We start from the raw sequence: 24671 nt of genomic DNA, 5'->3' as shown, positions 1-24671 counted from the left end.
AAACAACAACAACAAACAAAACCCTGGGTCCTTCCCACTGAGATTCTGACTTAAGTGCTTTGAGATCAAGGTCTTGGCATCAGCTGACTGAGAACTTCAGAATTAAACTCTTTCTCTTTAGAATTTCAATTACACACATGGATGTTTCTGTAAACACGGGTTACATTAAACATTTGGTGCTCATCTTTTAATCTAACGTGTTCCAATAAAACCGTTCAAACTTTTAAATAACTTTAAAAAAAAAAAAAGGAAATGCCCACACACATTCAAAGCACCTATGATGTTCTCACCTAACCCTAGGTGACAATACTACAGATGTTTTCCTTTCTGCAGTTTAAAAAAAAAAGGGGGGGCTTTCAGTGAAGATAAGGGATTTGTAGATTCAAAGCCTGACCACTATTTCCAGCAGCAAGACACTTCCCTGATAAATTGCTAAAATAGCCAAACCTTGAATATATTGACACCTAATCTCCAAGAATCAGGAGTTTTCAACACCCCGTGTGTCTAACACTTCTCCAGCAAGGTGGCTTCAACATGGATAATCATAATAGAGGCACCAGAGTTTCATAAGCTCTATACAGTGATTGCTTTTTGCACATTATTATGGTCACAAGAGATGCAGAATTCACTTTAAAAGAAACTCGGAACTGCATGAGAAGAAGCAACCAAAGTTTTTATTTATTTTTTAATTATTATTATTATTATTATTTTTTTAAGACAGAGTTTCGCTCTGCCGCCCAGGCTGGAGTGTAGTGGTGCAATCACGGTTCACTGCAACCTCCACCTCCCAGGTTCAAGCGATTCTCCTGCCTCAGCCTCCCGAGTAGCTGGGATTATAGGCACCTGTCACCACACCTGGCTAATTTTTGTATTTTCAGTAGAGACGGAGTTTCGCAATGTTGGCCAGGCTGGTCTCGAACTCTTGACCTCAGGTGATCTATCCGCCTTGGCCTCCCAAAGTGCTGGGATTACAGGTGTGAGCCACCATGCCCAGCCACCAAAGCTTTTAAAAGTATATCCAGTCACTCTTTTTGGATGTAAATTTATGGCTTTTTGAGGATATCATGGACATATTACTGCCAACATGGAAAGCTTTCTTCAAAATATATATATATTTATATATACGTGTATGTATATACACATATATAAATATATAAATATATATGTGTATATATATACACGTATATATATATATATATATAGAGAGAGAGAGAGAGAGAGAGAAGGTATTTAGGATCTTCTAGTAGATTCATACTGAACAAATTTATTATCAAGGATCCAGATTTAAGTAACTGGAACAAAAGCTTAAGACTTAACACACCCTAACTTTCACCCAAACACAAAACAAATCTATAATGCAAACCTCTTTTACAATATTAGTTCTGCTACACCAAACTGCAGCCCTCATATCATGACCTCAGCAGTCTATGAGCCAAAGGAAAAAAAAAAACCCTATAATTTCAAAGATATTTTAGAAAAAGATAAACAATTTAAATAAAAGGAAAACATCCTTTAACAGAAGGGTAAAATGATCAATAGTCTTTAGTCTTCTGGTATCATTCTTTTGAATTCCTTTGTGCCTCTATTGATTACTTTTGTTATTATAAGCCTGAAAGGGAAGAGGCAAGGACAACACTGAGAAAATGAAGACCTGGATTCATGGGCAGGGACGGACTGAAATGACCTCTAAAAGCCAAGCAAGCAACTTCACTCCTCGACACCTTGTTTTCTCGTGTACAAATCTGGGCTTTGGCCTGGAAATTTTAGGGCCCCTTTTAGCAATGTAATTTTATGATTGTTTTTCTTTGCAAATGGGAAACAGACAGCCACAGAAACTCAGTGATCAAATCAGTGTTCAATAAATGGCCATGACATAACACTATTCTACAAATCTAGAAAAAGTGTTGTATGCCCACAGCTGAAGCAAAGATAATTACTGAAAATGAGGACCAACTGGCTCCCTGATTCTTTAAATCTCTTAACAAAACGTGACCAAGTCATTGATTTGAGACAAACTGGAGGGCTGAGTGCCATATCTTGTGAGTTTTGCTGGAGTCACGGTGCTTCATGAAAACAATTTGATAAGACTTCAGATCTGCAAGTTTAACATGAAATTTCATATATCTCTTATCTACTGAAAAAAGAAAGAAGTCAGTCTAGCAAGAGGGGTCCCATACACCCAGCTGAGCAATGGTGAGCTGCGGCAGAGGGTGCCTAACTCCTCCAGGTCTTCTCCTGCCAACCCACTTCTGCATTAGTTACACAAGTATGCATTAACCTACAGCCACTGATTTCAGAGAAATCAAAACAAAAAAATAGATTTCTCCTATGGTTGGTACATTCTTGAAAATGCTTAAGCCAAGGATTACCAACGTCATCATGAAGCGCCATTAACTTGTCCTGCAATTTCTATTTCCAGAGAATTATCCTTTTACTGAAGGTTTGATGCATATTTAAAATGCCAAGAAAAGCTTCCTGAAATGATAAAAAATAATGTGAATAAACGGTACAGAAAACAAAGGGCGGCATCACTGAAGGTCAGAGCAGGAAGGAGCCTTAATGATAATTTAGTCACTGCTTCTCCTTCTACAAATAAAAAGAACTAGAGAAAAAAAGTGATGTTTCAAGGACACATAATTGTGAACTTTTCAGCCCCCCACACTGCTTAAATGGAAAGGAAGTTTTGACTTGAAGAGGAGAAAGGAAGCAAGAAAAGACCGAGCATAGGGGGTTAGGTGGGAGACACCATGGAGAGTGAAGTGATAGTTAGCAGAATTAAGTAGCTGACTTTTGAGTCAAAATTGTGATTACATCCCAAGTTGAAGTGTTACTAATGCCATTTAAATTAATGGCATATAACTTTAATGACATAAGTTTGCTATGACGATGATATATGACATTCTACTAATATATAATATACACAGATATCCATGAATTACAGTCCTTATCACCTTGACAATTATTAATAATTGACTCTACAATGGTCTTCTCCGCTGCAGAATGTGGTAGTTTAGAGCTGTCTTTTCACATTGATATCCTGGAGACTGATGTGCATTGCAAGTTAGCTGCTAAACTTTAGAAAACGTCAGATGGATATTTTTATTTTTTGCTCTAAGGTGAAAAATAAAATTAATGACAAACCTGTTATTTCTTTACAGCAAACCCCCAAACCCTTACATCCCTCCCACACACCTCACACTGACAAAACCTGTGAACATCCTGATTGCTTTTTTTCAGAGGAACAACTTTGGAAACCTCCTGATATGAGCTACTAGTAATCACTGCAGCTTCTGGTCCCAAGAACGAGGGAGAAACAAGGCTATCTATTCAGAGGAAGGATAAATTCTTTCTTTTCCCAGTTCCTTTCAAAAGGCTTACAACACAGTTATAATTCTCTGGCAAAGAATTGTATTTTGTGCTCTGTATTTTTTTTCCATCTCTCTTAAAAAAACAGGCTAGACACTTCTTAATGACATATTGATGGAAATTGTTATTATAAGTCCAATTGTATTGTGCCACTAAACTACTTTCGAACACAAATCAGAAGAATTTAGCTTTACAACTGGACACAGAAAGTAAAAATAAAGCACATACACTCAAAAGTAATAATAAAGACAAGGTATTTAGAAAACTACTCAGACTGAGGAGTTAGTATACTTCTAAAAAATTGGTATCTCTAATGGCATATTTATTTATTTAATTAATTTTTTGGAGGGACAGGGTCTTGCTCTGTCTCCAGGAATGGAATGCAGTGATTATGGCTCACTGTCACCTCAAATTCCTGGGCTCAAGCAGTCCTCTGACCTCAGCCTCCCGAGTAGCTGGGCCTACAGGCACTAACAACCACGTCCAGCCAACTTAAAAAAAAAAACTTGTAGAGAAGAGAGTCTGGCTATGTTGTCCAGGCTGGTCTCAAACTCCAGGCCTCAAGCCATCCTCCCACCTCGGCCTCCCAAAGTGCTGGGATTATAGGCATGAGTCACTGTGATCAGCCTGTAATAGCATCTTTAAAAACAAAACCTGAGGAAAACTACTGTAATTTGTTATTTTACTTACTTTAATAAACTACTTTGAATCCCCTGATTTTTCAAAAGTTCCTCAGAATATTCTACACATCAGTTACTCCATACTACAGCATGTCATTTTTAATATATTCATAAAGTTACTGTCCTCCATTCATTCCTGACACATTTGTGACAGCCCTTTGTCCCAGACAGGGCCATTTCTGTTTATAACCATGAGAAACACACCATCCTACAGACCAAGAAGTCACAATAGGCAGTGAAATGAATTTTTATCCATTTATTTCTCTTTCTGTCTCTGATGCTTATACATCCACATCTGTGTCAAATGGAATATGAGTGAAGTACTGTATCATCCCACCTCAGTATAATCAATCCATGTGCTAATAAAATAGAACTACATAGTAACATCATCGAAAAGGCCCTGAAACCATGAAGGCTTGGCTTCTAGTCCTAGCACTGTTTATCACTACCTGTTTGGGTTTGTTTGGCTTTGGTAAAAAATCTCTAAAGTCAACCTTAATTTCATCATCTGTTCAATATCAGAGTGGGTGCAAAGACACAAAGCAATCAAAATTATGTGAGTCCCCTAAAAATGTTAAGTTGCATGCACATGAATTAAACAGCCATGCATAATAGGACCACATGATAGATGTCAATCATCTTTCTAGAAGAGTCTATCTAGGAATGTAAGCTTTAGTATCCATCTAAAACAAATGTAAAACCCTCTTACAATTATTTTATTCTTCCTCTGGCAAATAAAGTTTCCTGAGGGTTTTATCACAGTATTGAGTAGATTTTTGAAATTTTATTCTAAATACTTACGCCTTAATAAAGTTTGAGTAACACACATTATTCAACATGTGCTATGGGACAAGCCCTATCAGGTACTGGGTAAGTAACAGTGAATGAGATGGAACTTGCATCAAAGACAGAGGGGCCTGACACAACCTCCACACCACGTTGGGACAGGGATCCAACCACTTGGGAAACATCACTACCCCATATGGACTCACTGCTGTTTTTGTAAAACAACTGTTCTCATTCTATCTCTTGCTTAACTACAGCCTCATCCCCTCATTATCGTGAACTCTGGATCATTCTTAAGCATATGTAGCTTCTGCCAAGAGAATAAAGTGAAGGAGTGCTAAAGAAAGTTAGAAAAGCCTCTTATTTAACAAAAATCTGACTTTGGGCAAACTGGTAAAATTCTGGGTGAGTCAATTTCCTCTTTATGACAAGAAATAAATTAGATGCAGATATAAGACCCCAATTAGCTCAAAAGGAAATCCAAGACTTCTAAAATATTGTGAAACTGGAGCAGATACTGCATCTGTCTTTATAAATGCTTTACACTGCATCAGGACGGCGCCCTCAGAATGCCTATTTGTTTTTTAAGTCGCTGTGTGTTTGTCTGAGTTAAAATTGACATTTGTGTTTTCTTATTCTTCAATTGGCATTTTAAAAATATTCTTACATGGAATTCCACTTCATACTGGCTTGCAAAAGAAAAAACAATATTGAAAATAGAAAACAAGAATTACTATCATCTATGGCCCATAGATGGTGTCATCTGGGAGTTTATCAGAAATGCAGAACCTCAGGCCCCTCCCCAGGTTTATTAAATCAGAATGTGCATTTTAACAAGATCTGCAGTAATTCACATGCACATTAACATCTGAAAAGCACTGATTTGTGAGTTTCAAATATTACCAGCTTAGCTTCCATAACCCATGATCATTTGACTTCCCCTTCTCTCCCGGTAGGTTTATTACACTAAATTCAAATAAAGATGTTAACTACTAAATAAGTACTGTTGCTAACAGAACACATCAATGACTTCTAAGCAACCCTAAACTACCACATATTTATTTAGAGGCAAATCTTCTCCAATATTGAGTAAATACGTTCTCTTTAATAATAAGTTGCTGGCCAGGCACGGTGGCTCACGCCTGTAATCCTAGCACTTTGAGAGGCTGAGGTGGGCAGATCACGAGGTCAGGAGTTTGAGACCAGCCTGACCAACACGGTGAAACCCTGTCTCTAAAAATACAAATATTAGCCAGGCGTAATGGTGCATGCCTGTAATCCCAGCTACTCGAGAGGCTGAGGCAGGAGAATTGCTTGAACCTGGGAGGCAGAGGTTGCAGTGAGCCAAGATCCTGCCACTGCACTCCAGCCTGGCGACAGAGTGAGATTCCATCTCAAAAATAAATAAATAAATAAAATAATAAGTTGCCAACATCTGTGAATTGTATCACACAAAGCATAGTCATCTCAGTGGTGGTGAGTCCCGTGAAGTAGTTCAGTTTTTTCACTGTGGCCTCTTGCATCTTCTCCTTCCTATGCCTGCCTACCAGTTACTTACCTTCCCAAATGTCTGCGATGTCATTTCCCCTCTGACTTATCTGACTGGGAAACCATAGCATTCACTTTAGGTAACGACAAAACATCTGTAAAGTTTCTTATTCAAATCCCGTGTGGTTACAGTGATATTTTCCCACCTGTGGAAAAATACCCTTACAATGTGGGCTGGAGCGGTGGAGGTATCTGTACCAATCTTTCTGGGAATGAGGGTTCTTTTGCACCTTATGAACCCAGTAATTTGGGGGCAGAAAGTCAATATTTGCGTTAAATAAAGCCAGCATTGACCTCTCTTGGAAGACAGCTTTCAGCTTTTTCAATGTCCTCATTTATAAAATAAACTATCAAAAGAAAAGAAGTTGATAAATGGGTACAAATATACCACTTAATAGAATAAGACCCAGTGTCTGATAGATCAGTAGGGTGACTATAGTTTATAATAATCTATTGCATATTCCAAAACAGCTGGAAGAGAATAATTCAAATGTTTCTAGCATAAAGATAAATATCAAAAGGTGATAGATAACCCAAGTACATTGATTTGATCTTTACAAATTATATTAATGTATTAAATTATCACTTGTACCCCAAAACTATGTACATGTACTATGCATTAATTTTAAAAAGTGTTAAAATTTAAAAATAAAAAATAAAAGCTACTGTGAAGTTTGAAAAAAAAAAAAAGAGACTGGTCATATAAGAAGAAACTGACCTCATTTTATCCTTGTCCTGATAGAAACAATATTCAGAAATATTTTATGCTCTATAGTGGCCTGATGTCATCTGAGAAATGTTACTACTTGGTTACTGTTTCCACTTTAGCCCCATAAACACAACCCTCATATTTCTATCACCGAATTCAGTGAAGTGGTGTGGGGGAGTGGTGGTAGGGTGAGCACAAAATACTTAATACACAGCAAAAACATACTTTCAAGAGAAAACTCCAAAAGCACAGGAATTAGCAGTGGATTTCAGATAACACAATCCAAAATGAATACATTAACATCCGTCTAATTCTGAAAATTATCTACGCACAGCATGTGTATGCACACAATAAGGCCGTACGATGCAATGTGGCACAAACAATTAAAAGTTCTTTTCAAAGTGGAAATGCAAAATAGAATGAATATCTATTTTCTATAAATGAATCTAGCCATCTGCCTCACAAGAGCAGCAGCAGGAGTACCCAAAACAGCAGAAACAGCAGCCTCTGGTGTTAACAATCTATTCTCAAACCTCATGCTCCACATTTCCCTGGCAAACAAGGCTAAAAATACAAGACATGCAACAAATAGTCTCGTGGGATCTGCCGTTCCATGGATGGCGTATTCAATCAGAGTCATATTTTCTGTCGAAATTCAAAATTGAAAACAAAAGCAAGCTATCATACTGGAAACTGGCACTCAGAATTTTAAGTGTGAATCCAATCCCAAAGTATAGTAAGCTGAATGGGGACAGGGTGGTTATTTTCATACAACACAAATCTTTTAGATTTATCTGAACATATTTATAGACTTATTTAAGGTACTCTAAATTCCTCTATGCCTCTTGATAGTAATAAAGATATCATTTGAGTACTTTTGTCATCAAAATACAAGGGTCATTTTCTTTTCTGCATAGTTCAGAAAATTATCTTTGTTGTGGGCCCTGGAGTCAGATGGAATAGGTACAAATCTAGGCCCTACTATGTCCTAACTCCATGGCCTTGGGCAAGCTTTCAATCTATGTCCCTCTTTTCCTATCTTACAAATGGGGGTAATCACAGTACTTACCTCAAAGAGTTATCTTCGGGATTACATCAGTTAATGTTTGTAGAGCATTTAGAATCATGACTCTCACACATGAAGCAAGTACTATTATTAGGAATATTATTTCATACTCAACTAAGTATGAAAGTATTACTAATAAGTATTACTATTATTTCATATAAGTGTTATTGCATATTCAAACAAAGTTACGGAAATGTATTATTTTAAGGAACAGGTACAATACAAAAAGAGTGCTAATAATGTGATAATAGGTCTTATGCCGCCAGTAGACATTTAGAAAGTAAAGGGGTGAGGCTGGATGTGGTGGCTCATACCTGTAGTCCTAGCACTTTGGGAGGCCAAGGCAGGAGGATCACTTGAGCCCAGGAGTTCAAGACCAACCTGGGCAAAATAGAGCTAATCTCTACAAACAAACAAACATATACAAAAAATTAATGAGCCGGGTATGATGATGCATGCCTACAGTCCCAGCTACTCAGGAGGCTGGGGTGGGAGGATCACTTGAGCCTAGGAGTTCGCCACTGCAGTGAGCTATGATGGCACCACTGCACTCCAGCCTGGATGATAGAGTGAGAACCCGTGTCAAAAAAGAAAGGAAAGGAAAAGGAAAAGAAAGGAAAGGAAAGGAAAGGAAAGGAAAGGAAAGGAAAGGAAAGGAAAGGAAAGGAAAGGAAAGGAAAGGAAAGGAAAAAAGAAAAGGGAAAGAAAGAAAGAAGGAGGGAGCAAATAAGTGTCTCTACATAGAGTATGTGACTAAGAATGAAATAGAAATAGGGAAAGTTTCCATTGATTATTCTGTTGAGCAGTTAGTTCATGAAGGTATCAGAAGAGGAGGAAGGAAGAGAAGACAATGATGTTGCTGGCCAAGTAACAGCCTGGACGAAGGGACAATCAGCATTAATGGCAAAGGTGTAATCAAGAAGGAGGGCACATCTGGCTCCCTGTGAACACATCTGCCTTCCCATTATGAGGGCATCACACGCCACCACTACCCCCTTCCTTAAGAGGATGCTGTGGAATAAAATCACTTGTCTTTGGGATTAGATTTTAATACATGTCTGAGTCTCTAGCCTAGATATTAAAAAAAAAAAAAAAGCAGAAGGGAAGGATATCAAACATGCATTATCTCCCAATAAACCAATTCCCTGATAAACACTGGCAGTGTTTTAAGTTGGGTACTACATTTGGTAGGAAGAGGACAATAGAAACAAATTTACGAAGCATTGAGACAATAAACAGAAAAGCGATTTCCTAATCAATAAGACAGCACAGTGTAGAACTACCTGACGGATTCGGTCATCCAGTCCTGAGAGAGCTCAGAAAGGATCCACAGCTCCAAATGTTTCCCTCCCCTATGAGGTACTACTTAAAGAACCACAGACCCACAGATAAGTCATCTGGAGAGCAAAAACAGTATGCAAAGGGTGACAAGTGCTATCATTACAGGGCCAAGTCAGAACAATTAATCTCTTCTTAAAAACTGAGATGCTTAAAAGATTTCTTAAGAAGGTGCCACCGGGCTGCTCAAAATAAGAGCACAACCCAAGGATCAGGAAAAAATAACAGGCAGGAAATGGGGAAAAAAGACTATTTCTCATAGTCCTAGGAAGAGAAAGATTTGTGAGGAAAAGGAACAGAAGGAGAAATGTGGGAAGGAAGAGGGTGGCCTTACAACATTCATTAAGGAAGAAATGACTATAGATTTTAAACTGTACGAGCTAGACAGATAAATGGATTTAAGTATGTGTAAATCACAAGACTATTATTATGACTATGTAATAAGTGTGTACTTCTCTTGCCATTAATGCAGTACTCTAGTTATTGTAATCAACATTTCATTGTCCGGGAAATGTTTTAAAGCAAGAAATTGTATGAAAGCTCAGTCTGTCTAAGATTATCTTCCTCTCTGCCTTTAATGACTACAGTATCTTATATACAGTATCTAAGGCAAAAATAACAAGCAAATCAACAGCAGTCCCCCCCTTTTTTTTTAAAGAACAAAAACAAATCAGTATGACAACATGATGTGGATTCAATTGGCACTTGGCAGGTCACGAATAACTTTTAAAAAACCTCCTTTTAAGTTGGAAAGTGTAAAAACATACAGTGATCACGGCACCAGAGTGCCTTCCTTACAATGTGCCAACAGGCAGAGATGTTCATCTGAAAAGCTAAGTCTTGCTTACAAAGGAGGGAAACAGAACATTGCTTCTTGGGCCCCTACTGGGCTCTACAACAGTTCCTTGTCCCAAGGGTCTTTCTCTTAGAGTATATTCAAAGCCAATTTGAAATCTCCCTCTGATTTGCAGAGGTTTCTACATAAGTATGGAGGGAAAGAAAAGAAAAAAAAAAGTTGGTGCAATCATTTTGGAAACAGATAAATGATAAATATGGTAAAGAAAATGCTACTGAATTGTTAAATATTCTCGTAACATCAAGGCAAATGGCATAATTCCATACCCCGTTGGATAGGGCAAGTAAGGTATCTTGTTTCAAATCAACAAGAAAAGTCTTAAAGAACAAAAACTATTAATTGGATAGGTAAGAACAACCTAGGGCTAATCCTAGAGAATATGGTGAGACTAGTGGACAGGCAAGCATGCCACACCAGTGCATCTTATCTTGGTTTTAATGAATGGACACCTTTCTGGGATGGGAGAACTTCATAAGCACCGAAACACACCCTCTATCCTGAAAACTCCGATTACGCCCAACTGTGCAAAGCCAGGTGCATGTGGCTTCACCACTTTCACAACCTGACTAGTGCTCATTTCTTGAGGACTCTCTGACAGTTGCTAAGGGGAATGGGCTTCATGCCCCAGAATGTAAAATATGGCATGGGAAATATCAGTCAGATTTACTGCTCCACTCCATGTGTCTTGCATATTACTATAATCTGTGCAAGACATTTGTTGTAAATAAGCCTGCAGAGTGTACAGCATGTTTTCTAGGAGACCTTTAAAGAACAGCTTGCAGACAAGAGGTGCTAGCCTTAGTTTCGCAGCCAGCAAAACTCCATCCAAGAGGCTGCTGGCATGTCCCCACCTCTTGTTTCGAGCTGGCTTCAAGACAAAGTTACTAACCCAATTCCAAGGGTGAGTACCTGGAGTTAGTGACTGTGAGGTATTCCACACGAATAGTAAGTGGAAACTCAGACATTTAGATCGACATTTAGAAAAGACCCACTTTTCCCATAAGAGTGTATTAAAAACAACTGAGAGCTGATTTTGCAATGAGGCATTTGCCGTACGTAGTACATTAAATGGCTGAAGCTTGTGCTTCTTCCAGCACGAGAAAGAACTGTGGTTCATCATAACCCAGGGTGTACAATCACCGAGGCTCATTTTTAAACCTCCCCTGCTTCTTAAAAAGCCCGGTCCATTAAAAAAAAAAAAAAAAAAAAAAAAAACTTTTCAGGAAATGAAATGCAAATGGGCACAGAATAGGATCGTACAATGGAGGGCCTCTATCAACCTCTTAAAAAAAAAATCTTTCTAGGCAGCCGGACTGCTTTTAACACACCATAAGCTTTTATAAAAATGAGATAACATTGGTTCTTTTGTGATCGTCCTCAACCCCTTCCACCCTTTCACTCTCCGGGCTGGTCGGAGTAGGTTCAGGAGCCCGAACAGAGCAGAAGGTGAAGTGGTCAGCTCAGCTCCACCTCTCCCCGGGCAAGTGTAAGGCAAATCATTTAACGGTATCACATATTCTAAGCCTAATGGATGGAACACAGAGAAGGAAAAAGGAAAAGAAGGGCGGGAAGGCAAAGCTTCCGATTTTTTTCAAAGGTAAATCTCCGGTACTGGAGCTGTGTCTGAAACTGCCTCTGATCATCTTCAAAACAAGTCCTTGGGATTTATCTTTAACTTGATGCTGCCTGTCCTCGCTCAAGGTGGAGCTGAAAGCAGTTGCGAAAATTCCCTCTGCTGGAGTCCAGAGGATCCAAGAAAATGGGGTCTAGGCTTCTAAGTCGGAAAGAAGCAGAGGTTTCCCTGCGGCTCGGTGGGGCCAGCGCTTCCAAGCCAGAGTAGGCGCCGGGAAGGGAGAGGAGGCGCCTGGTGAGCAGCCTCGGGCCAAGTGCTCATCCCCGATGGGCACTGCAGGCGCGGTTAAACTGGGATGGTGCATGCCGCTCTCCCGAGCTCCCGCACACACGCGGCCTCCGCCAAGCCAAGCCCAGGGCTGGCTGGGACCTCGAGCTAAGGTCGCCCGAGGGGTGCCAAGCTAGGCGCAGAGCGAAGGGACTTCAGCATGGGTGTTCCTCCCCTAAGGGAAAAGACACCCTCTCTGTTCAAGCCCACCCTATGGACACTCCCATCACCTGGCCCCTCTCCCCAGGAACTCTCTGACATCGCTATGGGCGCCAACTCATGACCAAGCTCGGCTTTAGAGGAAGTGGAGAGGAGAGGGAAGAGCAAGATTGGAGTGACGACCGGGCTACTCCAGTCTGCAGCAATTGGGGAGGGCTTGGAAAATGGAGCAGGCAAGGAGGGTCAAGGAAAACGGTAGGGGCCCGGGTCACAGCCACCTGTAGGATTGCGGCAGATCGCAAACTTGGGTTGGAAGGCTGTGGTCCCCTCGGAGTCCTCCACTCGGCTCCCACCCGGTCGGGCTTGGCGCGCCGAGGTGCAGGGCGCAACTTGGGAAGCCAACGCCATCGGCGCGGGTCCCGCTCCGTCAGGCTGGCGCCCCTGCGCCCTCGCCCCCAGCTGCCCGCTCCGCCCAGCGCTTACCTCGGGCAGCCGCAGCCCCTGCCGCCCAGAAGCACAGCCCCAGCCACGGGAGCCAGCGGCGCGCCCCTCCGCCGCCGCCTCCGGTGGCCGCCGCTCTCCCCATGCTCCTCGCCGCGCTCCGGATGACGGCTCTTCTTCACGCTCCGGGAGCCCGGGAAAGGGTCGGCGATGAGGGGCCCGAGTCGAATGGGTCTCGGGAGTCTTCGGAAAGTGACTCTGCTCCACGATCGCTTCCTAAAGCAGCGGGGCAGGGAGCTCCGAGCCGCCGCTGAATGGGCACCCCGAGAAAGGGCGCGTCCCCATAGCTTCCCACGGCGCGGCTACCGCTGCCGCCAGCGCCGATGCCGGAGTCGCCCCCGGCCCCCTCCGCGCAGTTCCCAGCCCTCGCGCCGCTGCCGGGCCCCGAACTACGGAGCAGAGGCGCGAGTCCGCATCGCTAATGAGACCCCCGCGGCCGCCCCTTCCCCTCCCCTCCGAGCGGCAGCCAATGAGCCGGGCTGGGGCGGGGCCGCGGGAGGGGCGGTGGCGCGGCCTTGCTGGGCTGGGGCTTGGGAGGCGCAGGTGAGCCAGAGGCCGCTCCACGTGCCCCCGGGGCGCTTCGGGCCCCGCCTGCAGCCCCAGCTCCCAGAGAGAGGAAGCCGGCTGGGAGTCGGGCGGCGGGGATGCGGCCACGCCGCGGGGAGCTGAGCGGAGCCGACTGGCCTCTTGGGGCGAACGCCGCACAGATATGTGGGCATCTCGGTTGCCTAACTCAGTCACCTGCTTCCAGGAGACCTCCGTTTTGTTCATCTACTTTGAGCCCTTCCAAAGTCCTGCCTCTCCTACTTCCACTTTTTCCCATTAGATCAGACATCACTCAGGAAAACATCCTGAGAAAAAGAAAGACTTAAAATAAATGCGTAGTGGGAAAAAATAATAATGGAATTACTCCATTGCTGCAACTATGCTAACTGCATTCATATAAATAAAGAAGTGGGGAATAACAATCATGGGTGCATTAAGGCTTGTATGATCGATTTTTATTTTTGCTTTCTTTTTTTCGAATTCCCTATTCTGTTGTCCTGAACATTCCGGAAGCCCCAAACTTTTCAGAAGCTCCCTCATTTCGAATGACTCCTATTTTTGTCAGTTTTAATATGTGCCCAAGGAATTGCCTTCTGGTAAGTATCAGGGAAAGGAGTGTCGACTTAAAAAGGAAGAAGGTGAGGCGAAATTAGTATAAGTAAGAGTTTATTTGGGCCAAGTGTGAGGATTGTAACTCAGGAGTTATAGATTTAAGTTGTTTCGAATATATATTTTGATTAGTAGTAGTTATAAGTGGATTCTTAAAGGCAAAATGGGGGATGGGGAGTGGACTGATGTAACGTTTGTTAGGAATTTATACTGGTTTATTGAAATAATGTCGATGAGTGATTAGTTATATATAGTTAAGTCATAGGATGTGGGTTATACTGTTTGATGTGGTATTATTAGATTAATTTATAATTATTTGTAGTAATAGTATGTAGTTTTAAGAAATGAATATATAGTTTAAAGGAAGGAGTAGGGCATGATTGTGGTCTCATTCTAATGTCTCTCTGGGCCTGACAATTAAAAGGACTTTGAAACGCGCTGGACTTTTATAAGAAGAAGGAAAGAAGACTCTTTTTTTTTTTTTTAAGTGTGGGTTGTTTCAGATAGATTTTCAAATTTTTATTTAACTGCTTTCGAAAATACCTCACGGTTGCATCTTCCCTCTGCTGGAGGAGTAACTTTAGAGAGCTTGTCCTAGGTCACTGAATTTCAGCGCACACCCAGGAAGTTGGTGGGGAGTCCCAGGCTCCCCAGTTGGACAACCTCATTATCGTTCCCAGGATGGAGCCCTCGAAATGGCAGCAGAGCTCACCTTTTGCCTGGTAATCCCCCATAGAAAAGGGAGCCTTGGTTTGAAAGGCAACCTTCCCAGCAGTTCCTCACTGCCCACGCTCAATATCGAGTACTTTTCAAAAATCCATGTCTCCCGCCAAAGTGCTACCTGCTCCCAAACGCCTTTCTCTGAAGAATAAACAGTTTAAGGTGAAGTAATTGTTCTGGATGAGGTAATTGCACTAACTCACTTTCTTCCCAGGAAAAGGAGGATAATAGGCAAAAAAGATTGATTCTCTGATAAGCACATGTGCCAGCCCTCTCCTGAGTGCCACCAGACACGTGAATGTCTGTTCAGGAAGCCGATTGTTTCCTCCGGTCGCCTTGCGGCTCAATAAAAGGTTTGGGACCTAGTCAAGAAAACCAAGCTCTGGGGAATGGATGCTTCAAAGCAAAGACTGATGTGGGGCTGGCTAGGGACTTGCCTGGAAATCTCTTTAGAATCTTGGTAAATGAGGGTTTTGTCCTTTTCTGCTCAGAAGGTGAATTGAGAATTAATCTACCAAATATGCTTTACCTGTCTTCTGGAAAATAGTCATTCATCGCCTGACTTTCCTTATTCTTCAGGACTATGTGGCAGTTCTGTCACAAATGAGGATTTTCTTAAAACAAAAAAGGAAAAAAGAATTGCTATGTGTCCAAGAGACTATTTAAGTCTTTCTACTGACCCACTGGGGGCAAAAATAAAATCAGTTTTATTTTGAAATGGGATATAAGTAATAGATAAGCTAATTTTAGGTTAATAATTCAAGTAAAATTGCAATGACAAATGAGAGTGAAGGGGGAAATTAATAACCTTTGAGTGTATACCATGCTCAAGGATTGAGTCTTTCATGCAGATTATTATTTTAAAACAGAACCAAACCCTGCAAGGTAGGCATTATTATTCCTATTTAGCAAGTGAGGAAAGTCAGATTGAGTTTAAAGGTGATTTGCCAAAGATCGCATCAGTAAGTGGCTGAACATCATGAATGATAAACTAGTTTGTGTAATTCTAAACCCAAGATGAAGGCTGAGGTAGCATCCATTCAATCAGGTTTTCCAGAGATAGACTTTCCACCTCATCCTCCTCAGAACTGTTTAGATACTGGGTTGACAAAAGCTGGATCTTTAGTATTATACACACTGTATTAATTGCACATCACATATTATGTTCCAGATAATAATATACCCTATATTAATCTAATCCTGGCTATTTTTAAACATGTGTGAATTGTACTTTATTCCATTATGGAGAAATATTTATATCTATTTGGAGAAGTAAGTTGAGTAGTTGCTACCCAGGATCACTGTCTCTGACCAAGAAACAGCAGGATGTAATAGAACTTTCCTGAGATTCAAGACAGGCAGAAGCTAGGCCCTGATACTATCAGGGACTGGTTAGATAGCCTGGGCCAAGTCAAGATCTCCTATTTTCTCTTCTATAAAATGAGAATGTTTGACTAGATGATTTTAAGATCACTCCTATTTTAGGAGCCATCAATTTTAACTCTACCATGTTATAATTTTGAATACCAAAATACTCAACTCATGATGATTCTGCCCCCATGACCTAATCATCTCCCAAAGTCCTCGCCTCCTAATATCATCACACTGGTGATTAGATTTCAACATATGAATTTTGGGGAGAGACAAACATTCCAACCATAGCACCAGGTAATACTGATTCAATGAATAGACTTTATGAAGCGTTTTTCTCAATTATTTGTAGTTTGAATTGACTACACCCATTTTCTAACACTCTACCCATAAAGATAAAGAGGTAGAAAGCTTCTACTTCCATTGCCATTTGATCAACTCTAGGCCGGCAAGTTCCAAAAAATAGAAAATGTTTAAGTCAAACTTGGAGGAGGGGACATAGAGATTGAGCATGGATAGATGAGCCCTTCCACATATAATGAGTATTTTTTAAGTGGTTTATTATAATTCCTTAGGAAGAGCTCTATGTCATTCTGGAACACATTGTTTATCAACATACATGGTATAAGAATGTAAAACTTCAAGAGACATTAAAGAATGTAGAAATATTCTCCGTGATTAAGGGGGAAGAATTTGTAGTTCTAGGAGATGGGGAAGGCAGAGGGGAGCCAAGTAATTGGTGAAAAGCCAGGCCTGCTAAGATGTGGCCTTCCTCCTTGCAGCTGCAAATCATCATTAAGGTTATGGAGGTGATAGAAATCCTTATGAGAAATGGTGAAGGGACTGGACAGGCACACCTCATTTCATGGGGCTTCACTTTATGGCACTTCACAGATTGTGTTTTTTACGAATTGAAGGTTTACAGCAAGGGTGCATTGAGAAAGTCTATCAGTGCTTTTTTTTTCCAGGCACATGTGCTCACTTCATTTCTCTGTGTCACCTTTTAGCAATTCTCCCAATAATTCAATCTTTTTCATTATTATTATATCTGTTATGGTGATCTGTGATCAGTCATCTTTGCTGTTGTTGTAATTGTTTTGGGACTCCATGAACCATGCTCATATAAGACAGCAAACTTGATTTATCAATGCTGTGTGTTTTCTGACTGCTCCACTGACTACCCATTCCCCTGTGCCTCTCTCCTTCTCTCACTGACTTTTCTCTCTCTCTCTCTCTCTCTCTGTCTCCTTTTCTCTCTCTCTCCTTAGGCCTCCTGATTCCTTGTGACTCAAAAACATTGAAATAGGTAAATTAATAAAATCAAATGTTAGACACAATTAAGATGAGCGATGAATGCATGTTGAAGCCAACATAAGCCAAAAGCTAGGCTTCTTGTGCCAAACAGTTAGCCAACTTGTCAATGCAAAGGAAAAATTATTGAAGGAAATTAAAAGTTCTACTCCAATGAACCCACAAATGACAAGAAAGCAAAACAGCCTTATTGCTGATATGGAGAAAGTTTGAGTAGTCTAAATAGAAGATCAAACAAACCATGACATTCTTTTAAGCTAAAGTCTAATCCAGAGTAAAGCACTAACTCTCTTCAATTCTATGAAGTCTGAGAGAGATGAGGAAGCTGCAGAAGAAAAGTTGGAAGACAGCAAAGGTTGATTCATGAGGCTTAATGAAAGAAGCCATTTCCATAACATAAAAATGCAAGGTGAAGCCACAAATGCTGATATAGAAGGTGCAGGAAGTTATCCAGAAGATGAGGTAAGGCTCATTGATGAAGGTGACTACACTATACAATAGATTTTCAGTGTAGGTGAAACAGCCTTCTATTAGAAGAAGATGCTACCTAGGACATCCATAGCTGGAGAGGAGAAGTCAATACCTGACTTCAAAGCTTCAAAGGACAGGCTGACTCTCTTGTTAGGGGCTAATGCAGCTGGTGACTTGAAGTGGAAGCCAATGTTCATTGAAAATCCAAAAATCTTAGGGCCCTTAAGAATTATGCTAATTTTTCTCTACCTGTGCTCTATAAATGGAACAACAAAAGCTAGATGGCAGCACATCTGTTTACAGCATTTGTGTTTGTGTGTGTGTGTGTGTGTTTATTTTTATTTCTTTTTTTGAGACAGAGTCTCACTCTGTCACCCAGGCTGGAGTGCAGAGGTGCAAACTTGGCTCTGCAAGCTCCACCTCCCTGGCTCAAGGGATTCTCATGCCTCAGCCTCTGGAGGAGCTGGGATTACATGCACACACCACCACACCCAGCTAATTTTCTGTAGTTTTAGTAGAGATGGGGTTTTGCTATGTTGGCTAGGCTGGTCTCTAACTCCTGTCCTCAAGTGATCCACCTGCCTCGGCCCCCCATACAGCATGGTTTGCTAAATATTTTAAACCCACTGTTGAGACCTACTGCTCAGATAGAAGATACCTTTCAAAATATTACTGCTAATGGCAACACAACTGATCGTCCGAGAGCTCTGATAGAGATGTACAAGGAGATTAGTGCCTGTTAACACAGTATCTTCAGCCCACAGATAAAGGCTCGTTTTAACTTTTAAGTCTTATCATTCAAGAAATACATTTTCTAAGACTATGACTGCCATATACAATGATTCTTCTATTGGATCTAGGCAAAGCAAATTAAAAACCCTCTGGAAAGGATTCACCATTCTAGATATCATTAAGAATATTCATGATTCATGTAAGGGAGTTAAAATATCAACATTAACTGGAGTTTGGAAGAAATTGATTCCAACCCTCATGGGTGACTTTGAAGGGTTCAAGATTTCTGTGGAGGAGGTCACTGCAGTGTGGTGAAAATAGCAAGAAAACTAGAATTAGAAGTAGAACCTGAAGACATGACTGAATTGCTGCAATCTTGTGATAAAACTTGAACTGATGAGAAGTGGCTTCCTATGTAAGAGCAAAGAAGGTAGTTTCTGGAGATGGACACTAGTCTTCTTGAAGATCATGTGAACGTTGTTGAAATGACGACAAAGGATTTAGAATATCCCATAAACTTAGTTGATAAAGCACCAGCAGGGTTTGAGAGGACTGACTACAGTTCTGAGGGAAGTTCTACTGTCAGAAAAATGCCATCAAACAGCTGAGGAGAAATCTTTCATGAAAACATGTCAGTCAGTGTGGAAGACTTCATTGCTGTCTTATTTTAAGAAATTGCCGGCCGGGCACGGTGGCTCACGCTCGTAATCCCAGCACTTTGGGAGGCTGAGGCGGGCAGATCACGAGGTCAGGAGATCTAGACCACGGTGAAACCCCATCTCTACTAAAAATACAAAAAAGCTTAGCCGGGAGTGGTGGCGGGTGCCTGTAGTCCCAGCTACTCGGAGAGGCTGAGGCAGGAGAATGGCGTGAACCCAGGAGGCGGAGCTTGCAGTGAGCCAAGATCGCACCACTGCACTCCAGCCTGGGCGACAGAGCGAGACTCCGTCTCAAAAAAAAAAAAAAAAAAAAAAAAAGAAATTGCCACAGCCACCCAACCTTCAGCCACCACCACCTGATCAGTCAGCTGCCATCAATGCTGAGGTAAGACCCTCCACCAGCAAAATGATCATGACTCAGTGACGGCTTGGATGATCCTTAACATTTTTAGCAATAAAATTTAAAATTAAATTTAAATTTAAAATTAAATTCAAATTTAAAATTAAATTTAAATTTAAAATTAAGGTATGTTAGACATAATGCTATTTTACACTTAATAGACTACAATGTAGTGTAAATGTAACTTTATGTGTACTGGGAAACAAAAAAAAATTAGTGTCACTTGCTTTATTGTAGTCATCTAGAACTGAACCTGCAATATCTTTGAGGTATGCCTGTATTTTGAGTCTAGATTACTGAAGATAAGAAAGACACTCAGAAAAGATAAAAAATACCTTAGACATAAAAACATTCAAAAAGTATGGGGAAACTTTTTGATTACTCTAAATCATAGACTAGATTCTTTTAGAAGCAGAAAGCCCTTCATTCAAAATATGTACCAAAGCAAGAGGTCAGAAGTCAGTGAGATTGAGTCCTTTGGGAATAAAACACATTTACTTGTCATTAGAAACACAAATCAAAACCCCAATGACACGACAGTTAGAATGGCAATCATTAAAAAGTCAGGAAACAACAGATGCTGGAGAGGATGTGGAGAAATAGAAATGCTTTTACACTGTTGGTGGGAGTGTAAATTAGTTCGACCATTGTGGAAGACAGGGTGGCAATTCCTCAAGGATCTAGAACCAGAAATACCGTTTGACTCAGCAATCCCATTACTGGGTATATGCCCAAAGGATTATAAGTCATTATACTATAAAGACACATGAACATGTATGTTTACTGCGGCACTATTCACAATAGCAAAGACTTGGAACCAACCCAAATGCCCATCAATGATAGATTGGATAAAGAAAATGTGGCACATATACACCAAGGAATACTATGCAACCATAAAAATGGATGAATTCATGTCCTTTGCAGGGACATGGATGAAGCTGGAAACCATCATTTTCAGCAAACTAACACAAGAACAGAAAACCAAACACCACATGTTCTCACTCATAAGTGGGAGTTGAACAATAAGTGGGAGAGAACACATGGACACAGGGACACACACCGGGGCCTGTCAGGGTGTGGGGGCTAAGGGAGGGATAACATTAGGAGAAATACCTAATGTAGATGACGAGTTGATGGGTGCAGCAAACCACCATGACATGTGTATACCTATGTAACAAACCTGCACGTTCTGCACATGTATCCCAGAACTTAAAGTATAATAAAAAAAATATAAAAGCTATACCTGAAAGGGAGAGAAGATGAACATGTGAACATTGAAATAAGACTTAGGGGAAGAAGAATTGAAAATAACTCCACAATGCATTTGTACATCATAATTTACCTACCCTTCTGGACTGAATGGGGAGTTTTAGCTATGAGTACTGTAAAAAATCTTTCTTAATGTTGCTGGGGTCTTTTAAAGTTGCACACAGTTCCTCTCCTGGGCATGGGCAGCAGAGGCAATCTTCCCATACTTGGAACACTAACATTGTAGCTTTCCTTTCCTTGAAACTGATGACTATATCTGAAGACCCAACTAACAATTTATTTCTGGCTCTGTGACCTCCAGATGTTTCTGATAAAAGCCCCTGTCTCTATTAATCATATAATTGTGATAATAAATAAAAGAAAACAAAAGATCAACTGTACAAAAGGGCAACAGCTGGCAACTTCAGTTGGTGAACTTGGCAATGCAATTCAAAAGATATTCCACGAGTGATATTTCCATTGGGAATACTCCATGCCAGTCATTTTCCCAGGATGGTCTTGTTCAAAAGTGGCACGTTTTAGAAGTGCATGTGGCTAACAGAGAACATGCTGAATTTTATTCACCACTGTGTGTGCTCACAGCCCAGCTCAAGATTCATGAACCTGCTAGAAATGGGAGAAAAATGATGTTAAAAGCTGGGGAGCTGCAAGTGCTTCATATATGATGTTCTATCTGTGTACAATAATCCAGGTTAACAACCTTCCCTGTTAAAGGCAATATGGGATCATTTGTTAAGTAAACTCTCTCTTGCACAAAAAATTAGAGAAGTCTATTTTAGAGATTGGGCTATGAAGCAGCAATAAAGTGCAAAAATCCAATACATTTGTTTAAAAGGGCAGCAGGGCACCAAGATACGACTTTAACTAAAATGGTTTTCCTGACACTGCAAGTGTGCCTTGACCACTTTGTACACTGGGAATTCTTCCTAGAAGCAGGCATCTTGGAGTTCAGCTGCAGCTACTGACACAGACGAATGAAAGAACTTAAAATAATAACAAGGAACACAATTCTTTGGCAGTAAAATTAATGTGTTAGTACTTTTAAAAAATAATAAACGGTGGTGAGAAAAGATGAGATGTGTTAACTCCTAAAAGATGTAGCCTTTGATGACAGCAGGACATGAAACCCTGAGTTACCTTACCTTGGCACTTAGCATCAGAAATGTGACAATTACACATCCCAGCACTTATAGGTCTTTATGGTAACCCAGCAATAGCCTGATATCCTTCCATATTGAGAGAAAATAATAGGATTTTTATTGTCAAATAGAGATGCCGCCATATCTTTATGGGGTGTGTATTTGTGTCAAGTTTTTACAGCCTAGTTTTGTCTTTATTTACTCTTTCCACATTGCACCTTTGAATATCATTCATTCATTTGCCTCTCTTTAACTACTCTGGTAAGCTCTATGCCTCTTGGTGCATAGAGAGAATGAAGGAAGAGACAGCCAAAGATAACTAAAGTGAATTTGTAGTTCTTGAAGGGTTCAAAGTCATATGACTGCCATGTAGCCTCCACTAGACCACACAGATAAGCCAAACAGCTCTTCAAATAGAACAAGCTGAAGGAGGCCTGAGAAGATGATTGCCCTGCAGTTTCTGGTCAGGAACAGAATCAAAAATCAAAAATGTGACAAGTGAAACAAACTCACATTCAAATGTCTGTATCCTGTCATTAATATGAGATCCAGGGATGTTTGATTTCTCTGTAACTGGCAAATCCATGCAGAATAAACTGTTAGGAGAAAGTGAGTTTGATGCAGAGTTTCCAGAATGCAGACATGAGTAGGGTCAGCCCATATATTTTTACGTGATAACTATCCATCTTACCTTAGACTAAGGACTTAGGAATGGATGAGTGCAGTTGGGGAATATCTGAATGTCAAAGTTGGAGACCAGGAAAAAATACATTGCCTGTCTGGAGTAACAGAACCAAAAGAAAAAAGAGCTATCCGGCCTCTTGAACAAAATGTTATCAATGGAGTATGTATTCACGAAGTTGCGTATATAATTATGAATTAATCTAACAGACTTTATAACAAGCCACTTGTAAAAATGACATCTAGAAATCACAAGCAAAGAAAAATATGATTTCTCCACAAGGTGGAATAAAAGAAGTAGGCATATAAGTTGTCTTTCTATTTATTTTTTATTTTCTGCTTGTCTTCATTTCCTTCCTTTTTTCTTCTTTTCTGTTGACTTATCTTCTTGAATAAGATACTATAAATTAATCCCTGTAACTAAAATAAGGATGACATCTTTAGCAGTCCTTTAAAGCAGGACTTAAGTAGCTGTTACATGATTCCAGTTGAAGATGTGCAAAGAAAAGATGCTAGCTTAACAAACAGACTCTTCTTTAATTTTTAAATAAAGTGTTGACTTTTCTGGCCTAAATCTTATACCTGCTTCCTTTTGTCCATCTTACAGCAAAAATATTGAATTTATAATTTGTTGTATCTTAAGGCTCAGCCAGTAGATTTAAAAGCATTCATTCGTAAATGACTGTCATGCATTCTGAAGGAGAAAAGATCTGCTTTACATGTTAAGTAGTATTTTACAGAAAATAAAATTTAAGAGAGTACCATTTGCAATTTAATTCAACCAAATATTCCACTTATCTTCTCAGGTATAAGGACGACTTTATCCCAATTCAAGTACCTGCTTTCCTAGAGACCAACAATCTAGGTGTAGAGATGGTGGAGATCGCTAAAAGGTCATGATCATTATTAGTGCTTTAGTAAGAAACTATCCAAGCAGAAAATCATGGTAAAGTTCCTCAGATTCTGTTGCGCTCAAACAACTGACAATATATTTCCCTACAGAGAAGAGAAAGCAGATTACACACATACACGCATACACACATTCTGGGTAGATGCACCAGTTCACCCACAGAGCTATAGATACATATATGTTTATATACATACAGTATTGTGTGTGCATGTTTATGAGTATATGTGAACTGGTGCATCTACCTAAAGAGAGAGAGAGAGGAGAGGGAGAGAAGGAGAGAGAGAGAAACAACAGAAGTAAGATACTTGAAGGTATTCATTAAGACTCTGAGAATAAAGAAATGACTTCTGACCAGGGTGACCTAGTAATTTTATACATTAACTAATCTTTATCCACTTACACATGTAGGAACAACAGATAACATATAAAAAAGGAAACTCGACACACACACAGCCTGGCTCAAATTCAAGATAAATATCTGCATGGATCATCAACAGAACGGAACTGCTAAATGGTGAGTTGGGATAAATCCAGGGACTTTCTGGGATCTGGCTTTTGAAGTAGGCAGTGGGGTAGGGGGTCTGAATAATGCAGTGCAATAGGGAATTAAGCTGAAACCTTGTAGTAATCTCAGTAAGTGCTAAAAGGCAGTTGCAAAGACCAAGGTGGGAGGGTTCCTTGAGCTCAGGTGTTCAAGACTAGCATGGGCAAAATAGCAACACCTTGTGTCTAATATATATATATATATATGTATATATATATATATATAGGCAGGCATGGTGGCATGTGCCTGTAGTCGCACATAGTTGGTAGGCTGAAGTAGGAGGATTGCTTGAACCTGGGAGATCGAGGCTGTAGGGAGTGATGATTGCACCACTGCACTCCAGCCTGGATGACATTGTCTCAGAAAAAGAAAATTTAAAAAGAAGACAGTCACTACATTT

General features: G+C 40.4%; 1 protein-coding gene across 6 annotated transcripts in view; it reads right to left on the bottom strand.

The window, feature by feature from the left end:
- Positions 1–13304, bottom strand: part of UNC5D (unc-5 netrin receptor D) — a 564646-nt gene extending 551342 nt beyond the window's left edge. For 4 of the 6 annotated variants that reach the window (XM_055295942.2, XM_055295941.2, XM_055295945.2 and 1 more), the window contains exon 1: positions 12892–13092. In XM_055295942.2, the coding sequence (XP_055151917.1) occupies positions 12892–12994 (103 nt within the window). In that variant the 5' untranslated portion in view covers positions 12995–13092. Of the gene's footprint in view, positions 1–12891 lie in introns of all 6 variants that reach the window. The other 2 variants (XM_055295940.2, XM_055295946.2) reach the window with 1 other exon arrangement.
- Between the last annotated feature and the right edge of the window lie 11367 nt (positions 13305–24671).

Source organism: Symphalangus syndactylus, chromosome 10, assembly GCF_028878055.3.
Source record: "Symphalangus syndactylus isolate Jambi chromosome 10, NHGRI_mSymSyn1-v2.1_pri, whole genome shotgun sequence".
NCBI lineage: Eukaryota > Metazoa > Chordata > Mammalia > Primates > Hylobatidae > Symphalangus > Symphalangus syndactylus.
Note: the sequence above shows the minus strand (reverse complement) of the source record. Positions and strands in the feature narration are given on the sequence as shown.